Source organism: Heliangelus exortis, chromosome Z (genome assembly GCF_036169615.1).
Source record: "Heliangelus exortis chromosome Z, bHelExo1.hap1, whole genome shotgun sequence".
NCBI classification, from domain to species: Eukaryota; Metazoa; Chordata; class Aves; order Apodiformes; family Trochilidae; genus Heliangelus; species Heliangelus exortis.
The window spans coordinates 329584-348749 of NC_092454.1; the positions used below are offsets into that span (position 1 = coordinate 329584).

The 19166-nt window shown below is 40.4% G+C and overlaps 1 protein-coding gene across 12 annotated transcripts in view; it reads right to left on the reverse strand.

The window, feature by feature from the left end:
* The window catches only part of LOC139790134 (E3 ubiquitin-protein ligase NEDD4-like), a 119718-nt gene that overhangs the window by 54779 nt on the left and 45773 nt on the right, over positions 1 to 19166 (reverse strand). For 4 of the 12 annotated variants that reach the window (XM_071731558.1, XM_071731557.1, XM_071731556.1 and 1 more), the window contains 3 exons: positions 15737 to 15818; positions 11637 to 11675; positions 9426 to 9479 (listed from right to left, as the gene is read on the reverse strand). In XM_071731558.1, coding sequence (XP_071587659.1) covers positions 9426 to 9479; positions 11637 to 11675; positions 15737 to 15818 — 175 coding nt within the window. Of the gene's footprint in view, positions 1 to 4832; positions 7013 to 9425; positions 9480 to 11581; positions 11676 to 15736; positions 15819 to 19166 lie in introns of those variants that run through there. The other 8 variants (XM_071731550.1, XM_071731549.1, XM_071731560.1 and 5 more) reach the window with 7 other exon arrangements.

The window sequence follows — 19166 nt, forward strand, 5'->3', positions numbered from 1 at the left end:
GGCAGAGGATGGAATGACAGATGAAGGAAAGGTCCAAAGTGGGCTGGAACCCAGAAATTAACGAGAAGAATGGTAATCCTGTGGCAGGGAGATGCTTTTCCTTCAGTGCAACCTAGGGGTAGGTTTGCTGAGGAGAGAAGAGGGGAGGAGAACTGATCTTGTGCTTGACAGAAAACCTTCAAAGATTTGAGGGAGAGAAATTTATCAACTCTACCTATAGATGTAAATAAAGTCCTTATCTGCACAAAACAGAGGCTTTCCAGATACTCATCCACATGCCAAGTGGAGAGACAGGAAGTTCATAGCACTACTCATTTGGCCTATTAGAAACACCTACCTAAGGGAACCTGCATTATGTTCTAGAAACGCCTGTCAGAGCCCAGACAGCAATCCCTGAAGCAGGTCTCCAGGCTTAGACAAGTGCAATATCAAAGCTGAAGTCACTGTGCAGCACAGGAAGAAAAATGAATGCCTGCTTCTGCCTGCCTTACGTGAGCTCTGTATCTACAAGATGCTCCTGGTATAACAAAGGTTAATGAAGAAATTAACAACTTGATTTTTCTTGCCACATCCCATCTAGGAGGCCGTGCTGTTCACTGGGGGCTCCAGGAATGGGAGCTGCAGGAGCATTTCAGCAGGGCTCAGCCTGCAGCATCAGACCTGGGGCACCAGTAGGTGACTGCAGCCAGGCTGAACTTCTGCACAGGTCACTGCCACTCTGCTGGCACGGATGGATGGACAGACAGACACAAGGGAAGCCACCTACACCAACTGTGTTTTCACTCCACATGTTTCACTCCATCTGAATGGGGTGACTGCTGGTCCCAACAGACCTCATCATCCACATGAAAACAAGACAGGCAGATAAATAGTTAAGTCCCTTAGGAACAGGATATGTTGCTTTTTTTGTCCATTTATTCTTTATTTTCTGACACTTCGACTTGGTTCAGAAATTAGAAGAGAAGCAATAAAGCTCTGCTCCAATTCAAAAGCACAGCCATTTCCCATACTAACTGAAGTCCTAAAAAAAGTACTAGGGTGCAGGCTAATTAGCAGTGAAGAATGATGTTAAATTGAGTAGTGAATACTGTGTCAAAGACCAGCTGGTGAATGACCACAGGAGTGGGCAGGACAAGCAACACTAAGACAGAAAACCAAGATCCCTCTTTGTGGACTGTATAAACTAACTTGAAACCAAGTGTGAAAATGGCTCTTTGAAAGATTTTTTTTTTTTTTTTTTTTTTTTTTAATCAAATGGATCAGTTTAACAGAACAGGTTGCCCAGAGAAGCTGTGGCTGCCCCATCCCTGGCAGTATCTCAGGTCAGGTTGGATGGGGCTTGGAACACCCTGGGCTGGTGAGAGGTGTCCCTGACCATGGCAGGGGGTTGGAACTGGATGAGCTTTGAGGTCTCTTTCAGCCCAGACCTGTCTGGGGTTCTATGAAACACAAAGCTCACCACTGACACATCTGCAGCCCACTGCCAGACAGGCAGAGATCTCCACTACACCAGTGGAATCCCCTTCCCCACCAAAATTCAGGGCATCAGCAGAAGCACAAAGCTGTGAATGCCCTATGACAAGGGGCAGACTAAGACAGGGCAGTGGATTACAGCAGCAGCAGAGGAGCAGGAGTTCTATTTCCTTAATTCCACTGAGTTCCCAGTTCTTCAGATGAATTTTTAACCACTTCCCATGTAGTCCATTTGAAAGCTATCCCATACACTGCAAGTGTTCACCTAACCCTGCTTCTACTCTCATACTATGGAAAACTTTGCCAAAGACAGTGTCTCATCAAGAGTTCAGCTAATCAAAAACTGATTTGCCACATGGCCCCAGTCTGAACAAGGCACAGGTCTTGGTTGCCCACATTCAAACTTTAAGGCACTGTGCAGCACAGAATTTTGTCCCTTTGGGCATTTATGCCAGCTTGCTCTTTTTGGTTTGCGTGACCCAATCCCATAAGGTATCTCGTAAGTGTAAGTAGATTCACTGTACTTTCATAACAATATTTATTCTAAAATTATTTCTAAGAAAGGAAAAGCAGAGTTGTGAGAAACGCAGGCCCGCAGAATTGAGTTTCTGTTTCTTAACTAAATATAATTCAATATTACTACAACAACATTTTGTTAGGGCTCTTTGTATTTTTATCACAACAAAGATGCCTTTGTCAGGTCGTTAAAACAGTTGTCCAATACATGAGATTTTTGAAGTGTTTCCCACAAATACAGCTATGCACTCAGTGCCCAAGTCCTAAACAATGTGTTTGTTATATGCCACAGCATATATTCACACTCAGCAGCACAGCCTATTGCATTACATATAAAATATCACGGCAGTCAAAAGAATTTGTAACAAGGCTTCCACATGCAGATTTTCACAATTGGACACAAGCTCATGCTTTACTTAATATTTTATGTCGACTTGTAATGAAATACATCCTGCTTGCCCAAAAACACTTCTGCCTAAAACAGAAGATATTTGAAAGGTCATAAACACTTGGTAGCAGCAGGACTGCAGACGCCCGCTTGAATGTTTTCACTCAAGATAAATAAGGCTGTAGCAGCTGCTGCTTACAGCCCCAGGCCCATGCCCTGGATCAATCAAATACACACAAACTTCTGTAACTAGAAGAGTCCAGAACTGACTTTTTTTTTTGGTTACACTAATAACCATAAAACATGGCAACTTTTCCCTTCAGTTTAAGAGAACAAATATTGCAGGCACACTCTTACTTAGCATCATAGCTTCTCCAAACAAACTTCTGTGGGATAGATTAAAAGTGACACCTTACTAAAGAATGCTTTATATGCAGACAAAATAAAGCAAAACTTTCACCAAAATGCTTTCATTCCCCCACATTTCCTATGGCATCTTGCCTAGCCAGTCACCTCTGCCCACCATATTTCTGGGCTTACTACAAATATGAGAAACCACCACAAAGAAGTTTTGTTTCAATTAATTCTTTATTTTTGAAACTTTTTGCACTAAAGCATGCAAGCACCATTTGGACTCGTGCCTCTATGTCTGCCATGCTTCATGGATGACTAAATTGATTTCACATGGCAACTAAAACTAAGCACGTAGGAACAAATTTCATAATTCTCCTCTGGAAACATTGAAGTATGTCTTTGGTATGTAAGTCATTACTACAGTGAAGATCAAAGGAGAGACTCTGGGGGTAGACCCTTTAGAAAAATGAGAAGTACTATAGAGACACTGAGGCACATCTCTGCACATCACACAGACCTGCAAACCTCTGATGCTATTGTGCTGGGTTTGATATACTACAGCCACTTACAGAACTGGCTCTCCACAAACAGCTATTATTGGAAAGGAACGAACATGGGATAACAAATAGGAAGGGGGAAAAAGACCTTTTTCCCCCATTTCATTTTTAGAATGAGAACCAGGCTCATTTTAGTATGAGAACACTTAACATACCGTGCTGCACACATGAAAGTCAAATGAAGAAAAGAATCAGACAAGTTCCTGCATTCTGAATTTTCCTGCTGAAAAGCTCTCATGCTGGCAGGAAAGACACTATACACTACTTAACAGAACTGCCAGCTTAGCCAGACCAAAATCCCTGTGCTGGCCAGGGATTTCTAACATTTATTTTATTTGAGGGTTGTTGGGGGTTTTTTTAGAAAAAAACAAGCTCAGGCATACCTCACTTCCAACCCAAATTATCCTATGATTCTATGATTTTCTATTTACAATGCCTACTGAAGAGCTAAAAAGAAAGTTATACTGAAATAAGTTGGAGACTACCAGCTTTTCCACAGGAAAGCTGCAGAGTCATCACCCGGCCTCACTGCAGTGAGCAGCTGTCTTTCTGTGCCACATTTCACTGAGGGAAAGCACAGAACAAGAACACACAAGCAAGGAAGACCAAAATCTCTGCTAGTGAATCTGTTTTCACAGCTGGAGACAGAGGGCTTACTATTCTATATACAGCATCACTGAGCTTAGGAACTTAAGCGGCCAGTCTTAAGTTGCACAGTAAAGCAATTTAAGCAAATGACTAATCTAAACCCTTAAAGTTTCAGACCTGCTTTGGTCTTTTAAAAAGCTGCTTAGAAACAAACTATCATTATAACACTATAACAGAGGCAAACCAGAAAATTAATTTTGTCATCTTAAAGCAAAATCAAGGCAAATACAAACAAGACTGAGCTGTGCCAAGCCACTTGTACAGTTGTTTGATCAGGACTCGTGGCACACAAAAAACAGGACATGTTTTTTACTACCAGAAGGCAAAAACAAACAAACAAACAAAACCCCCAAACAAACAAAAAGCCCCCAACCAACTCTAAGATTTATTTTTTAAAACTTCTTGGCACCTTAAGTCAATATCTTGATCAGAATTATTGTACGGTTTCTATAGTCTCAGCTCCTATTGCAGTATAATAGACATTTTAAAACTGCGTGGCAGTACACAGGTGTGCACTACTCTTAGGTGTCAAACTATCATTTTTTAGAAGCAGAATTCAGGAAGTATTCTTCATGCAGCAAGGTTCCAGACAACTAAATTAACACGAATGCTTAGTTTGCCATTTCAATGTTCTGATTTTTAAAAATCTTTCCAGCTGATGTAACAGTGAACTAAGAAACATGTGACATTAGGATCTCAAAATATTACACTGGATGTAATCATAACTGAGAGCAAAGTTACGTTAGCTTAGAAATAGAGATGATTCGTGGCTTGCTCCAGAGACAGGCAGAACATTCTAGCACTAACAATGGAAGAGCTCCAGTTGCCTGAGCCCAGGAGCCTTTGCACAGCAGCTCTGTGTGTTACTAGCATAGCATACACAGCATCATACTTACTGTGGTGCTGGCTGCTGCAGGACCTTCTTTACCAACAACCTGACTTTGTTCTTCAGGACCACGGGTGACAAGAATCCTGAAGTGCTGCTGCCTTGTGTTTTGATCTGGTCTGATTTTAAACAAGCATCCCTGCCCTTGAGGAATCCGCTCTACCGAGCTGCTTCTAGACCCACTCCTGCCATTTCCATGGGGTTCTGAATTCAATCCATCACCTGTGGAGCTAATTTCTTCTGCTGGTGGCTGAACAGGGTAAGAAGTACTCCTTTCCAGCCGTATCCGAGGATACCTGACCAATCTGTCCCCTTTTGTTCCAGTAAAACCAAAGTTATATTCGCCTCCTGCACCCATACCACTTGTCTGTGACTGCTGTAACTGAAGAACAAAGAGCTTTTTCCCTGAATTTGCTGACATATCTGGCACATGCTGCAAAGACCAACGCCGTGGTTCAGGGGTGGGAGCACGATTCTGAGCCTCAGTACCAAAGGGCAGCACAGTAACTTGTGGCACGTCTGCACTTGAAGCCCGATGCTGAATCCTCACACCGCTTATGTTTAGACCTGAAGCTGCTTCATTGGCCTCACCTTCTCGGGCAGCTGATGAAGCATCCTCACTTTGGTTACTGGAAGGAATAGTACAAAGTATTCTACGATTACAGCAAACAGTTCCATTAATCTGTTGCCCGAGCTCTTCCGTCAGCCTGGGTGGAGAATCTCCAGGAACCACCTCTGGAGCGCTGGGAGAAGCAGCATGGTCTTCAGCAGGGGGTGCATAATGCTCCCTGAAGTCAGAGACTTTGCAAGGAAGTGTTTTTTCCTCAGGAGACTCCAGGGTGGTGCACTCATCCGCGCAGCCATTCACAGCTTTGCGCTGGAGAGAGATCTGCATGGACGAGCTTCTGGTGGGACGCACATCGATGCTGTTCAGCAGCTGGGGAATAAACATGGATGTGCTCCTCTTCAAGGAGCCCACTTCCTGCAACTCGCCACCACCACCGTAATCTGCTCCGTGTCGGGAGAAAGCGTGAGGACTGCTCCTTCTTGGCAGAGTGTGGAATGCCATGAAAAAGTCATCTTCTCTCTCCCGGTCAAGGATCTCTGATTCGGGGGCTGTGTTGCTTCGCCCAGAGCCAAAATGAAACCGCAGCCGGTGGGCCATGGTTTTACAGAGAGAAGAAAAGGAGAAGGAGAACAGCAACAATTCAGGCACTGCCAGAAGTTAAAAACCAAAGACATAAACTCCACGAAAAAGTGTCCCATCTGCCAAACTGTTAGCACTGCAGCCCTGATAGCGACAGATAGCAGAAATAGCCCAAGTGGCAAGCAGCATTCCAGGCATGATTGGGTAAGAGCAATCAGCGCTCCTACACACTGTGACATAGGGTAGGATGGTGGGGGTCACGTGGCCTGGTTCCCCTTCTCCAATGTAAGCTGCTGGGGGGTTTGTTTTTTCTTTTTTTTTTTTTTTTTTTTTTTTTTTTTTTTTTTTTTTTTTGCTTAATGCCAGCAAGAGCCTGAAACAGCACCTTCACAGCTGCTCCTTTTCCATCAGAGAGGAGCGGCCCCAGCGGGAGAGCTCTCACAGCTGACTGAGGCACCGAGGCACACTCGGCACTGCTATAAATCTACACCACATCATACTCACAAGGCACATTCGTATAAAGTGCACACACAACATTTAACAACAACACTCTGATTTAGTGTTAAAAGTTTAAGTCAACTCCACACGCAAATTAGAAAAATCATTTTAAGGTTAACATATTGGTATGTGTTAAAGCATTAGACTATCATGGCAGAACACGAATAAATATAGCACGGTTATGCTTTCAATTTTAACTGTGCTCATAACACGTTAGGCAACAAACTTCTTGCCTCTAAAAAGCCCCAACTTTTATAGTGTCCCCGTGAGCGCAATGTAACCTACACTACCCTGCACAGTCCCTTTTATCATTAAAAATCCCACCAAACAAAGCAATCATACACATGGCAAAGATATCTCACACAATAAAGGCAGCAGAAATGCGCAAGATGGCAGGAGACAAAGCTTCTTTTTCAGTTTTACCAGGCAGGAAAGTCGAGTGAGAACCGGAGACGGGTGTTGCATGTCGTTTTGTACCGATTTGCCTTCAACACCGTACAGAAACTCTGCCCATTGCTGGCCAGGCTCCAGCCAGAAAGTTAGCAATATTACCACAAGTACAACTGCCAGCACGGACTGCAGCTACGCTCTCCGAGAGCCAAAAGACCTCAGCAGAAAAACAGACAGGCAGGATACAACAGAACGTAAAACAAGCACCCTAAATCAGCTCTATCACAACACAAAAACTCCGTGGTCTGAGGACACTCACATGGGAAGTGTGCTCACAACAGCACACACCAGAGAACAAACTTTTTAGCAAGGAATGTAGCTTCATTTCAGACAGGGACCTTCATTCCCTAAGAGAACTTGAAAGGTAAGTTTTGTCAACAGCTCTTAAAAATTCTAGGTGGAGAATCAACACTCTATCTAGACATTTAAACCCCTGCTTGTTTTTAAAAGACAGAAAATGACCAATCACAAGAGAAATGGAAGCTTAAAACATGGAGCTGCCAACAGACAGCACAATCCCCTATTGTTTTTAGTGAACCATGAGCCAACAAGAAGAAAAACATGAATAGCTCCTACACAGCAACAGTACTGTAGATTGCTTCGTGGAAGCACAGGTGCTGGTATTAGTTTATCTTATTTCTCAGATAAAATGTATTATTGAAAGGACACAGTCTCTCTGTGCACTGAAAATGAAGTCTGCATCATATATTCTCTGTTTTGATTGGAGGATACAATGTAAAGGATGTACAAAGACAGAAAGTGCTTTTATAATATGGGAATGTGAAGAAGAAAAAGTTCTTGCAATAAACCCCATGCAAAGAAACATTGACAGTAACTATTCCAGGGTAAAGTCAAAATAATCAGTTCAGAGCCCCCTCATCCTGTGAATGTAACCTGATGGCAATCTGCAGCTCTCAAACCCCCAGCATACTTGCTTTGTCAATAGCTCAGTACTTTCTGGAGGGAAAGCAAGGGGCTCCTAACCACAGGTTGCTGCCTTTGTAAGCAGGTTATGAGCCCATGGGGAGATTGCCTACAGAAGTAGGATTCCAGGAGAACAGAAAATGGGTCAGCCACAAAGTCCTACTTGATCTGCCACTGTAAGGCCCGTGCTGCATACAGAAACAGGAAATCTCCAGCAATACAACTGCAGTCAGCATGCCAAAACTGTCATTTCTCACTCTTACTGTGCACAGGATTTATCTCCCAAACTGCCACCTGATCCAGTCACCCACAGACACCCCCGTGCATGACATCCCCTGAGCAGGACAGAGAAGCCTTTCCACAACTTCTGCTCTGTCCTCCCCCAACAGCAAGGCCTCCAGCCCCCCAGGGCACAGGCAGGGCTGTCCTCATGGCCATCCATGCACACTGCTTTGCAGTCACCAGCACAGGATTTCTGCCTCAGAAATCTGACCAGTGATCTCCTTTCAGATCAGAAGGCATTGGACAGTTTTAATAAAGCAAGTGGTCATTATCCTCACTGTATGTCAATAAATACACCCACAGTCAGCCCACTCTAGAGACACACTGTCACAAATCTACCAATTCCCTTCCTCCTAAAGGAGAAAATCATCAGTTGGCTGCCAAGTCCTTTTTTTCCCTCCAGACAAGTACAGACTGTCTGGTTTTCTTTGCTGTATGTTTAGCAAGAAGACAGGAAAAGAATGTATTTTTCAAAGACAGATGTTTCCATTGGAGTTTTTTTTTCAATAAAGGATCTTCCCAACACTGATCCCCACCTTCACAAAGCAAACAAGTTTAGCAGAAACTATGTGCACCCATCCAAGAAAATGTTAGTACCTGATCTCATGAACAACGAGATGGTGCTACAATTTTCAAAAGACAAAAAAAAAGCCATTCACCCAGCACCCCATTGCTGGCATATTTAACCTAGTAAGTGTCACTCCATTGATATCTGTGTGAAAACCTTATCTACTTAATCATAACAAAACCAAGAAGCAGTAGGATGTTAGAATACATCTCTAGAAGAATTATTCCATCAGAGAAATTAAGTTCCAGACTAAACCCACTAACAATATGTTGGGCATTATGATGCAGAGACATGAAAACATGAGAACATTATTTTGCCATTACCTTAAGCCTTCATATACTCACATCTTGAGTACAAGGTGAAGCACTGCCAACCGTAACCCAAAGAAAGGATGAAGTAGTATTAAAAGGTATAGGAAAAACACTAAAATGATCAGGAGGTGAAGTACCTGCTTTGCAAGTGACAACAAAGGTTGGGACATTGTGGATTTGCACTGAGAAGGTTTTTCTCTGTCTGAGTTAAGCAGAACCACTTTGCTCAGTTCCAGCAAACTACTACTTTTGTGTTTAATACTTTACTAGTCCCCAAATCAGATTATTTTTGTGCTTCTATCTACATTTTTTTAGCACACTTATTTAGGCAACAGACAAAAAAACACCTTTAAGATGTGTTAATTTTCATCAGCTGTGTTACATGGCAGCCTTTTATTTAACAAAATTAGGAGAAGCACTCACCAATCTGTTTTCATCAAACACTTCAAACAGCAGGCGATGATTGGTTGGGTTTACCTGTGAGAAAATTCAAATAATGTCACTTTAAGTTCATTAGCTTGATGATAACAATGTATGGGTACTAGTTCATACAGTGATTAAACCAAAGCAACAGAACAGGACTAACAGGTATTATGTAAATCTTTAGTTTTACTAAACTGGAACACTTTGTTTCTAAACACTACTGCACCTAGAAATAGTCTAGTACCTGACATTAAGGGCTCTGTTTACTGTGGTCAGTGCAGGATTTTGATTAATAGACATGCCTGTGGCAAACCCAACAGGAGCCTCTCTAACACTTGAAAACAGCAAGTCTACCTCCAGAAAATTATTCAGATTGAAGTAAATTTTAAGCAGAAAGACTATCAACATTTAAAAGGAAAAATCAAACAAATAAAAAACCTAAACTCTGGCAGGAAAACAAAACAGCCACTATTAAACAAGAAAAAAGTTCTATAGTATTCGATCCACTTGATATGTTTTTTCAGTCACAATGTCCAACCTGTTTAATTAAAATTATTTAGAAACAGTATTCCACTACAGAAGAATGATAGTTCAGTGGACTTCCCACTTTTGAGAAAACCAGAAAACTGTGACACGCAGAGAAAGGCATACATTATTTTATATATTCACATTATTGTTTAGGATTTTCAGGACATTTTAACAGAGCTGCTATGATCTGTTATCTGCAGTTCAGGCAACATGAACTGAGACAGTTTTGTGTATTGCCTTTTCCTAGGAAAAGTCAATTATTAAAAAGCTTACCTTGAATAACATTGATTAAAATTATAAGCAAAAATATACATAACAAGCCTGCTTAACCCTGACCAAATATACTTCACTTTAAAGCATGTGACTTTGTTCCTTACAGTCTGCCTTACAACTCAGCATGGTTATGAGAGCAGTGCTCAAGGAGCTGTGCTTCTGGAGGTGGGGTTATCCATTTCCAAACCATGTCTGCAGTCTGGATCCAATTTGGGAAAGAGCTTGAAATATCTTCAAATAGATAAATAGCCTAAAATGTTTTCCCTTCTCTGTAAAAGGGACATGATGGCAATCTTTTCACAATAAAAACTCTCTTCTAACTAGAAAAGCTGAATTATTAAAATTCCTCTGCATGTTTACAGGCAGGTAGTTTAAGCTGTCCCAGGGTACAGCCCAGGTGCAATCAGCAGAAATTATGGTGATGAAAAGAGAAAACCTTATGCCCAGTCACTACCTGGTGCCAAGGCAGTCCCTATGGACTCTGTGTAACTAAGTGTAAACCCCTGGTTTTTTCCCTCTGAACAAGTTATTAAAATCAATGTATTTCATTAGATAAGGATGATTTTATATATGCACATGGCTCAGGATAAAAACCTAGAGAAGCTCTTTGGGACATTTTTAACAGCAAAGATTCCACCAAAGACTCCAAAGTTGGTTTACTAACAGTGATACTGGTGGGAACTCCATCAAGCTCCTGTGAGCAAGGCAGGCAGTTGCTCAGGCTCTAGAAACAGCATTCAACACAACACCCATTTTCACATCTACAATGACATCTTTTCTCATGCAGCTGTCTAAGATTAAATTTTAAAAGCCACTGAAATTCTACCTAGCCTTCCTCTGTGGAAGCTACAGCTGCATTAAAATTAAGTCATTCTTCCTTGCAAAAATATTTGCAGCCACTGAACAACAAATTTGTTACTGCCCTTCTTATTTATGCTATGTTTGGATGGATAATCACCATTTCAGCCCCTTCAAATGTTTAAAAATTTTTTCTCTGCTAAAATCACCCAGTTGTAGCTATAGCTTGGTTTTCATTTAAGATGTAATAAGATTAAAATTAACTACAAAATGAGGTATATTTTGACCTTTTTTTCCCTATTATTTGCCACTGCATTAACACTTTAAAATCACAGCAAACATGCTCTGCTAAAAATGTATTTTCAAGTAAAAAGAGTTTTTTATTTGTCAGACAAATCAAAACTTCCTCTAAATAAAATCTAAAACTGTGAAACTCTTCCTAGATTAACTTTATGTGAATTTCTGATGATCATTCCATCACTACAGAAACAGAAGAGCAATTACATGAGGACAAGCATTTTTTTAAATGAAAACAAACAAGTAAGGTTCTTCCCAACCTTATCAAGCATCCAGTGATTGTATAGTAACGATTCCAAGTAAAGCAAAACTTACTCTAAAATAAAATTCTTCATTCCATTTTGGATTCAGTGTCTGTAAAAGAAGAACATATTTACATACTTAAATTTCTTTAGATTTGCCATTCTGCTACCAGAACGTGTATGCAAGTGACAATGTTCAAGGAAAAAAAGAAAACCAGCATGTGAAAAAATTGGAAAAAATATTTCCATTGAATTAATTAGAAGTTCTCTACTGAGTAAACTAATTGTGGGAGGATACTTGAGTCAGATAATCCTAAAATAGATTTAATATAAATAGGATTCTATGTGCAAAAGACAAATCACTGAAAACCTATAGAAATTAAACCTGAAGACATTTTACTCTCTAGATTTGTTTAAACTCAAAGGGAAAAAAAAACCCCAACATTTTTTAAGCCAAAGGTCAACTTTTGGGCTAATGAAGAAGGACAGAATTACACTATAAATTAAACAGAAAAAAAAACAACAAAAGGAAGAAGTATGATATTCTTCCTAATCTCCCCAAGCCTGTGGAGCATTTTAACTTTGTTTTAATAACCTGAATAGAAGGTAGAGAATAAAATATGCACATAGATTGCAGTTTGAAGGAAGCTTAAGCATGAAATAATAAACTGATTAAAAAATATATATCTGAGCTACAAAATTAATAATTCTGGCAATTCAAATTAGGATAAGTTTAAAACAAGTATGGTACTGCAAATCATTCACACTAAATCATTCTGTCACACAGCAGAGATTGACAAGAAGAGCTGACAGTAAAAACTGGCTTCCCATCCACCAAAATGGTTATAGCAGTCACTTTTGTAATAAACAATCTTATGGCAGAGCAGGAAAATGTTTCATATTTTCAATAAGTATTTTCTTAAAGGATAAGAGCATTGCAAAGGGCAGATGGATATAATTTGTATAGGTGAAGGGCAGGGACAGGGGTTGGGGCAGACAAACTTTCAGCTTTATTTGCCTTAAGGAGCACAAATGTCTGCAGAAAAAAAAGTAATAAGAAAAAAAGGTTACTTTTTGAAAACTTGTATTCATTAAATGCAGCTGTTATTGGCAAGAGAGTTTCCATGTAATTTTACAAATGAAGCATGGTCATGTACCAAATTTGAGGGCACTATTGTCCATCAGTGAGGCATTAATTCTGAAAGCTGCTTAACCACAAATACAAATTTCAGGAAATACTTGATGTATTAGGCAGCAGAATTTTTGGTAGATGCTCTGGTAACTAGCAGAAATTTCTTCCACCTTTACAAGTTAAACAAATAGTAGGTCAAGTCAAAAAAGTAAAACCACTAAAATCCTATCAAAGGAGAAAAACACTTGTAAAGAACAAAGACTCCAGAAATAAATGAATAACTTTATAAAAGATAATAGCAGGGAAATGACAGCAAAAAGAGCTACATCCTAAAAAGGGCAAGCACTGTACAGATAAAGAACTGCCAAGAGTCAAGCTGAGCTACATCTTCCACAGGATATTAGAACAAACACAAAGCAGGTTTTTCAACTAGATAAATAAAATGAGCACATGGAAAGAAATGATGCTACTAAGCAATGAAGCTCAGTGGGGAGACTCAGCCTGTGGAGACATGGGAAATCATGTTTAATGTTCCATGTGGGACAGGCAGAGAAGGATGGATGGGCAGACAGGCAGGTGCTGTCACAACTCTGATGTGCAGGTGAAGTCTCCAGAGGTCAGCAGAGTCAAACTGAGGACAAAAACACCTTCACACAGACTTTTCAAAGCATTGAAACGACATCAGAAGCCTAGCAGCAGGAATCAAAAAAACAATACTGAGCATTCTGCAAGACTGTAAGATGGCAAGAGCAAAGACAACTTCTTCCACTGCAGAAAGCAGAGAGTGCTCCTTGCAGGCTGCTCAGAGCACAACTCCAAAAGGAAACACAAGGGAATACTCAAATTTTACAGCTGGAATTACTAAATGCATGGAGGGAAGTAAATCAGAACAAAGTCTCAAATTCAAAATAGCCAGATCACACCAGATGAACCTGAAGATTTTCTGACAACTATTTTTTCAGAGTAAGGAAACAATGAGTATTCCATGGCTTTGGCTCTTACTAAGCTCTACACAACAGCAAGGTCTGGCTCTCCAGCAGGACACCTATCAGCAGCTGTGCAGCTACTGTAAAAGGAGGATCAGAAGGGCAAACTCCAGCCCCTCCAGCCTCCTTGAGGGCACTCCTGTGAGCCAGCAGCACACAGCTACCCACCGAGCTGAGGCAGACAAAAATGAGCAGAAAACCAAGAAACTAGAGAAGGGTCAGATGCCCTCATATTGAAAGAAAAGCTACAGAGCTGAAGGAGGTAACTGACAGTGTTTTTCAGAATCATTCTTGAGCCTTTGCTAAATGTTTTTGTTAATGATTTTAATTAAAAATCAATCTACCCTAAGAATGTTAGCTATTTATAAAAAAAAGAGACTGCAAGTTGCACAGGAAGAATACTGCTTTGGGGGCAGTTCAAACAGTTCAAACCAGAGATGACTAACTGGAACTTCCCAACAGATGAGTTAATATCACTACTATGGACCTGGCTGAGAAAGTCCAGGCTTCAAGTGACAGTTACAAGAAACACTGAAAAAAAGCAGATGCAGGAATACATCATTGTCATCGTCTCATTCTCAGTCCTGTCTACAGTTGGGTTGTTGTGCAAACATTGTCCTTTTGCTCTTCCTTCCAGGGCAACAAAGATCCCTAAAGTTCCCTCTTCCTCGATACAATAAGTGCAACACTTTCACATCTTCCACATTTGTTTTGGTTTTTGGTTGTTTATTGATGATGGTCTCCTGAGCAGCTTTCTTATTCTCCTTTCATATGATTCCAAAGCTGGCAAAATCAGCAAGTTTATCTCTGTTACAAGCTTATCTCTGATGCAAAGCTCTCACTTCACCCTCTCCTGACTTTTTGCACCGCAGCCATTTCAAATGTGTAGGTTATGAACATGTCACATTTTTAGTAACCATGCTCTCACACCAGCAGCACCCTTGCAAAGAAAGGCAATGTGGTTTTAAGAGGAATTTGAAAAACCATTTTAAAAATTCAATTAATTAAAGAAAGAAACAAGAAAACATCCATGCCACACTGCCTATCTCCCCTTCCCCACTTCATGGAACAGCTACAAAGGATTTCTCTCAAAATCCATAGGATCCTTGCACCCTCAGGGCCTGGCTCACACTCTCCCTGCTGCCCAGATTGCCCTGAGCTTTAGTCACAGTAACACAGCAGGCAGAGGCTGTCAGGGCCCTCTGGAGATCGTCTGTACCATCTCATATACCTCAGGCAGTTGACAGCAGAAGCTCACTGGAATTCATGTGGGTTTTCTCATGACACCTAATGTTCTGATTTTAGAACAGCACCATTCTATTTTGTGTTTTAGTAACAAGATTTTCCTCACTATTGTGTTCTGCAACGTCAGTTCAATCATTGATTATAAAAAGCTTCATAAAAATGAAAACTCATTATATTTTATGTATTTTCACAGGGGTTAGGACTTTTTTCCTTGCTGCCATCACTACCAGTAAGTTTAGAAACAAAAAGAAAATATAAAAAATTATTAGGGCCTTGATAATGACCAATATACCTTGTTGGAATTTTTGTGTGGAAAGAAGTTAGGAAACAACAACAAATAATCTAGGTTTTAATTAAAAATTATAACATTTTCAGTGCAATTCCAGGCTCTTATTACAGCTGATCTTCTATCATTCAGCTGTTTTCAATGCCCATCTTAGGAAAATATTTTGAAAATGGAAGTTTTGAAAAGGATCATTAAGGAATGATAATTTTTACCTGAAGCCAAAGAAATTATAATTAAAATATGACTTTGATAAAAGAAACAGTGAATGATGGAATGAGATTTGACAACCCAAGGTTTAAAGAAAAATACGCATTTTGGAATTTTTTTTTTCTTGCTTTTCTGTTAACAGATCATGCACACTGAAGATACATGCACTTGTTTTCTTATTCTTGTTTGAAAAAATACATTATTCTGTTGCTATGCATGTATGCAACAATTTAAGGGTTGTATAAAGTTACAGAACTATCTTCCAGTATTGCTAATATTTCCAAAATAATGGCATAAACAAAAGAGTAAATACATACCTTTTTAATAGTTTTTGTCTGCACAAGAGCAAGTTCTCTGTTCTCATCTGCTACATACAAGGAAAGTTTCACATACGGGTCACTGCAAGAGAAGATGTCATATTTAATGGGAATATAATTTTACAGCCAAATATAATTTCATTATAAATTTGTCATTCCGATAGATAACAATAGCAGTTCTAAACACTTAAAGTGAAAGAGTTTTCAGTGAACCCTGGTATTTACAGTGAGCTACTGAAACATGTAAAATATGTGTCTGAATATGCTCAATTAAATATTGACCACAGTACTAAAGTTAATTTATCTTGCAGCTTTGCTGCATTGCTATGGACAAGAACCACTTGCTCGCAGACTTCTGCTCATGAGCTGCATGTGGCAGTCCATTTAAAACAAGAGTCAGGGAAAAATCTGAGCCTTCCTAGTGCCAGTGGAAGGACACTGCATCTGTTGGGATGTCAAAGGACTCCACAAGATCTGAAGAAGGGCATCCTGCATGCTACAGCAACCTTAGGTATGCTAGCGTGGTTTCCACAGTACTGGCAAGTTACACATTCACATATATAACCTTTTCCTTATAGAATAAACCAGTATGGCCACAAAAGTGATCCAAGAGGATGCTGAGCCCCTGGCCCAGGGTGCCCAGAGAAGCTGTGGCTGCCCCATCGCTGGCAGTATTGGAGGCCATGTTGGATGGGGCTTGGAGAAACCTGGGCTGGTGGGAGGTGTCCCAGCCAGGGAGGTCCTTTCCAACCCAAATTTTTCTCTATTAGGATGAAGCACCACAGTAATCACACAGAGTCATGGCAAGGGCTAAAATCAGACATACTTCCAAAATCATGAACCTGGGTATCTTCTATGTATAAACACACATGTACCTTCTATGTATAAAACACACTGTGCCATACATATTGGTTCTTAGTTTAAGAAATATTAGAGAAACCAAAAACTCAAGGAAGCATTTCAGTCAGTCCTCTTGAGCTACATCTTTGGTGGGAGAAACCTGTGGTTTTACATTAGTCAGTTCAAAGGAAGGGCTCAGTGAAAACAAGACAAGTGTTACGGTTTATAGGCTTCAGACAGTACCACTGGGGACAGGGCTCCATCCCATCTAATTTCAGTGAAGTCAGCTGTCCAAATTATATCAAAATAAAGCAATAGATTTTTTTTCTAAATTAGATCATCTTAAAGAAAAATAAATGGGATGACTCAAGTGTCTTTCTACTGCACTACCTAGCCCCCCAGAGTTCAGCAACATGTACTAGTTTCAGGGTTGTGACTTGGCTAATAAACCCACTAAAACAGCAAATGCCAACAAGAAGCAAGCAGATGCTCCAAGCTTTCTGCAGAAATCAACTCTGCCCAGCAGGGCTGATGCTGAATTCACAAAATCCAGAGCTGACACTTCATCCAGATGCCAATGTCCTCTGAGACCCATTCCAGCATCATCATACCCGGGCTACTCGAGCAATGCAACAACTGCATTTCCTTCCTCACAGCTCTGGGTAACAGAAGCAATTTATTGCTAATTATTATCCAGGGCAAACTTGGTAACTGGAATCAAGGTGAGGTAAATATTTACTGCAGCTTTTATCTAGCCATGCTGCTTTTCAAAATACTGCTAAAATTACATGTTTACACTTCCACAAGGATTTCACTTCCCTCCCATAAAACACCTGACTGATTCTTACAGGACAACTTCTAAACAAAACTTCCAAAACCCACAAAATTGTGCTCATACAACAAAATACCTGACAGCTGCAATGAGCTGATGTTGACAGAGTGCATTTTGACTGAAGAGAAGGAGCCACAAAAGAGCTGTCATTGTAGAGGCATTACTGGACAGTAAGTAATCACTTTTTTAATGCTAAGAATATACTCTGACACTTTAAACTTTACACCCCGGTCCCATGCAATCTTTAAACTTCTGGTGTTGATCCCAAATGAAAGCTCATCCTCTTGAACTCTAGCATTACCTGCAAAATTTCCTCAGGAAATTCAAAACTCATCTCTGGGCAGGAGACCAAGGATATTAAAACATCTCCATAATGAGAACATACATGGCACTAGGAGCCTTCTGACAACAAGAATTCTATGCACATTCCAAGGCCTGGAATGGCAAACACCACGCCTGTTTTAGAAAAGCTACTGCTATTAAACTCTAAGCAAAACATTCAACTACTCTGGTAATGAAAACAGAATATATGGATCCACTGCTAGAACACCTGCTCTCAGATGTTGATTTCACCAAAACCAGAAACACAACCCAAACCCAAGCAAACACAACCCAAACACACAGCTCAAACCCAAACACACAAAACCACAATCAAACACAACCCAAAACCAAACAAATACAAACCACTTGGTCAAACCAGAGTTGTTTCTAGATTCCTAGAAAGAATAACAGAAACACAAGAAATGAAGATGAAAGGCTCAGAACTTCAGAATGCCCATGAAATACAGTCAGCCTGCCTGTGTTTCTCGCAGAGACTGCACAATCTACTCAACCATAAGCTCAGACACTTTACCTAGAAGGAATACAAAAGCACCCAGCAATAGTCAGCCCTGCAGAGAAAGTGCATGTTACCAGACAGCACCAGTCAAGCACCTCTCAGAAGGTGGTACCACACTGTCTCCTACCTGGCTCTTAATACCTCTATACATCCAACCAGGTTTTCAGAAAGGCTGGGAAAAACTAAAGCTACAAAGCTGACAGACCAACTGAGGCTTGAGACCAGATGTAGTTAAAGCACTGAGCAAACTGGTGAAGAACTAAAGGAAAGGGAAAATAATGAAAGAAGCAGATCCACAATTAAGATTATAACTACAGTAACAAAACAAAATACATAGAAGGTATCCCAGAGAACAGACAGAAAGCACCTAGTTAGTAGCAGAAGCACTGAAGGAACTTTGCAGTGACTAATTGCACCCTGATGTCCCACCTAAAAGCAAGTATTGTAGGTGAACATGGCATCATTGTAAGGTAAAGCTGGTACTGATTTATAGATGACATCATCATCAGTAAAACAGGAAAATTCACAGGACAAAACATAGCACCTGATCTTTAAAAAAAATCACTGGAAAAATTATCAGCAAACTGGAATGACATATACATGAAGACAAGAGGAAACGCCACATTCCTGTCCAACAACAGGATTTGTAGAAGTATTAAAGAAAGGAAATCCTGATGATCCAGATCACAGAAGACACAATAATAAGTGAGATGCCTGCTGAGAGTTCTCAGAGAACACGACAAACCAGCCAGGTTAGAGGAAAGTGTTGAGGACAGAGAGCAGACTCAGGTGAGTTTGAAGTTGGACTTGTTAGGTATTTGCACTCTGAAACTGATGGATTAAAAGGACAGGAGGCAGGTGATTACAACGAAGTAATGTTTTCTTGACTTTTCAAGGAAGACAGATCCATTCTTGAGAAA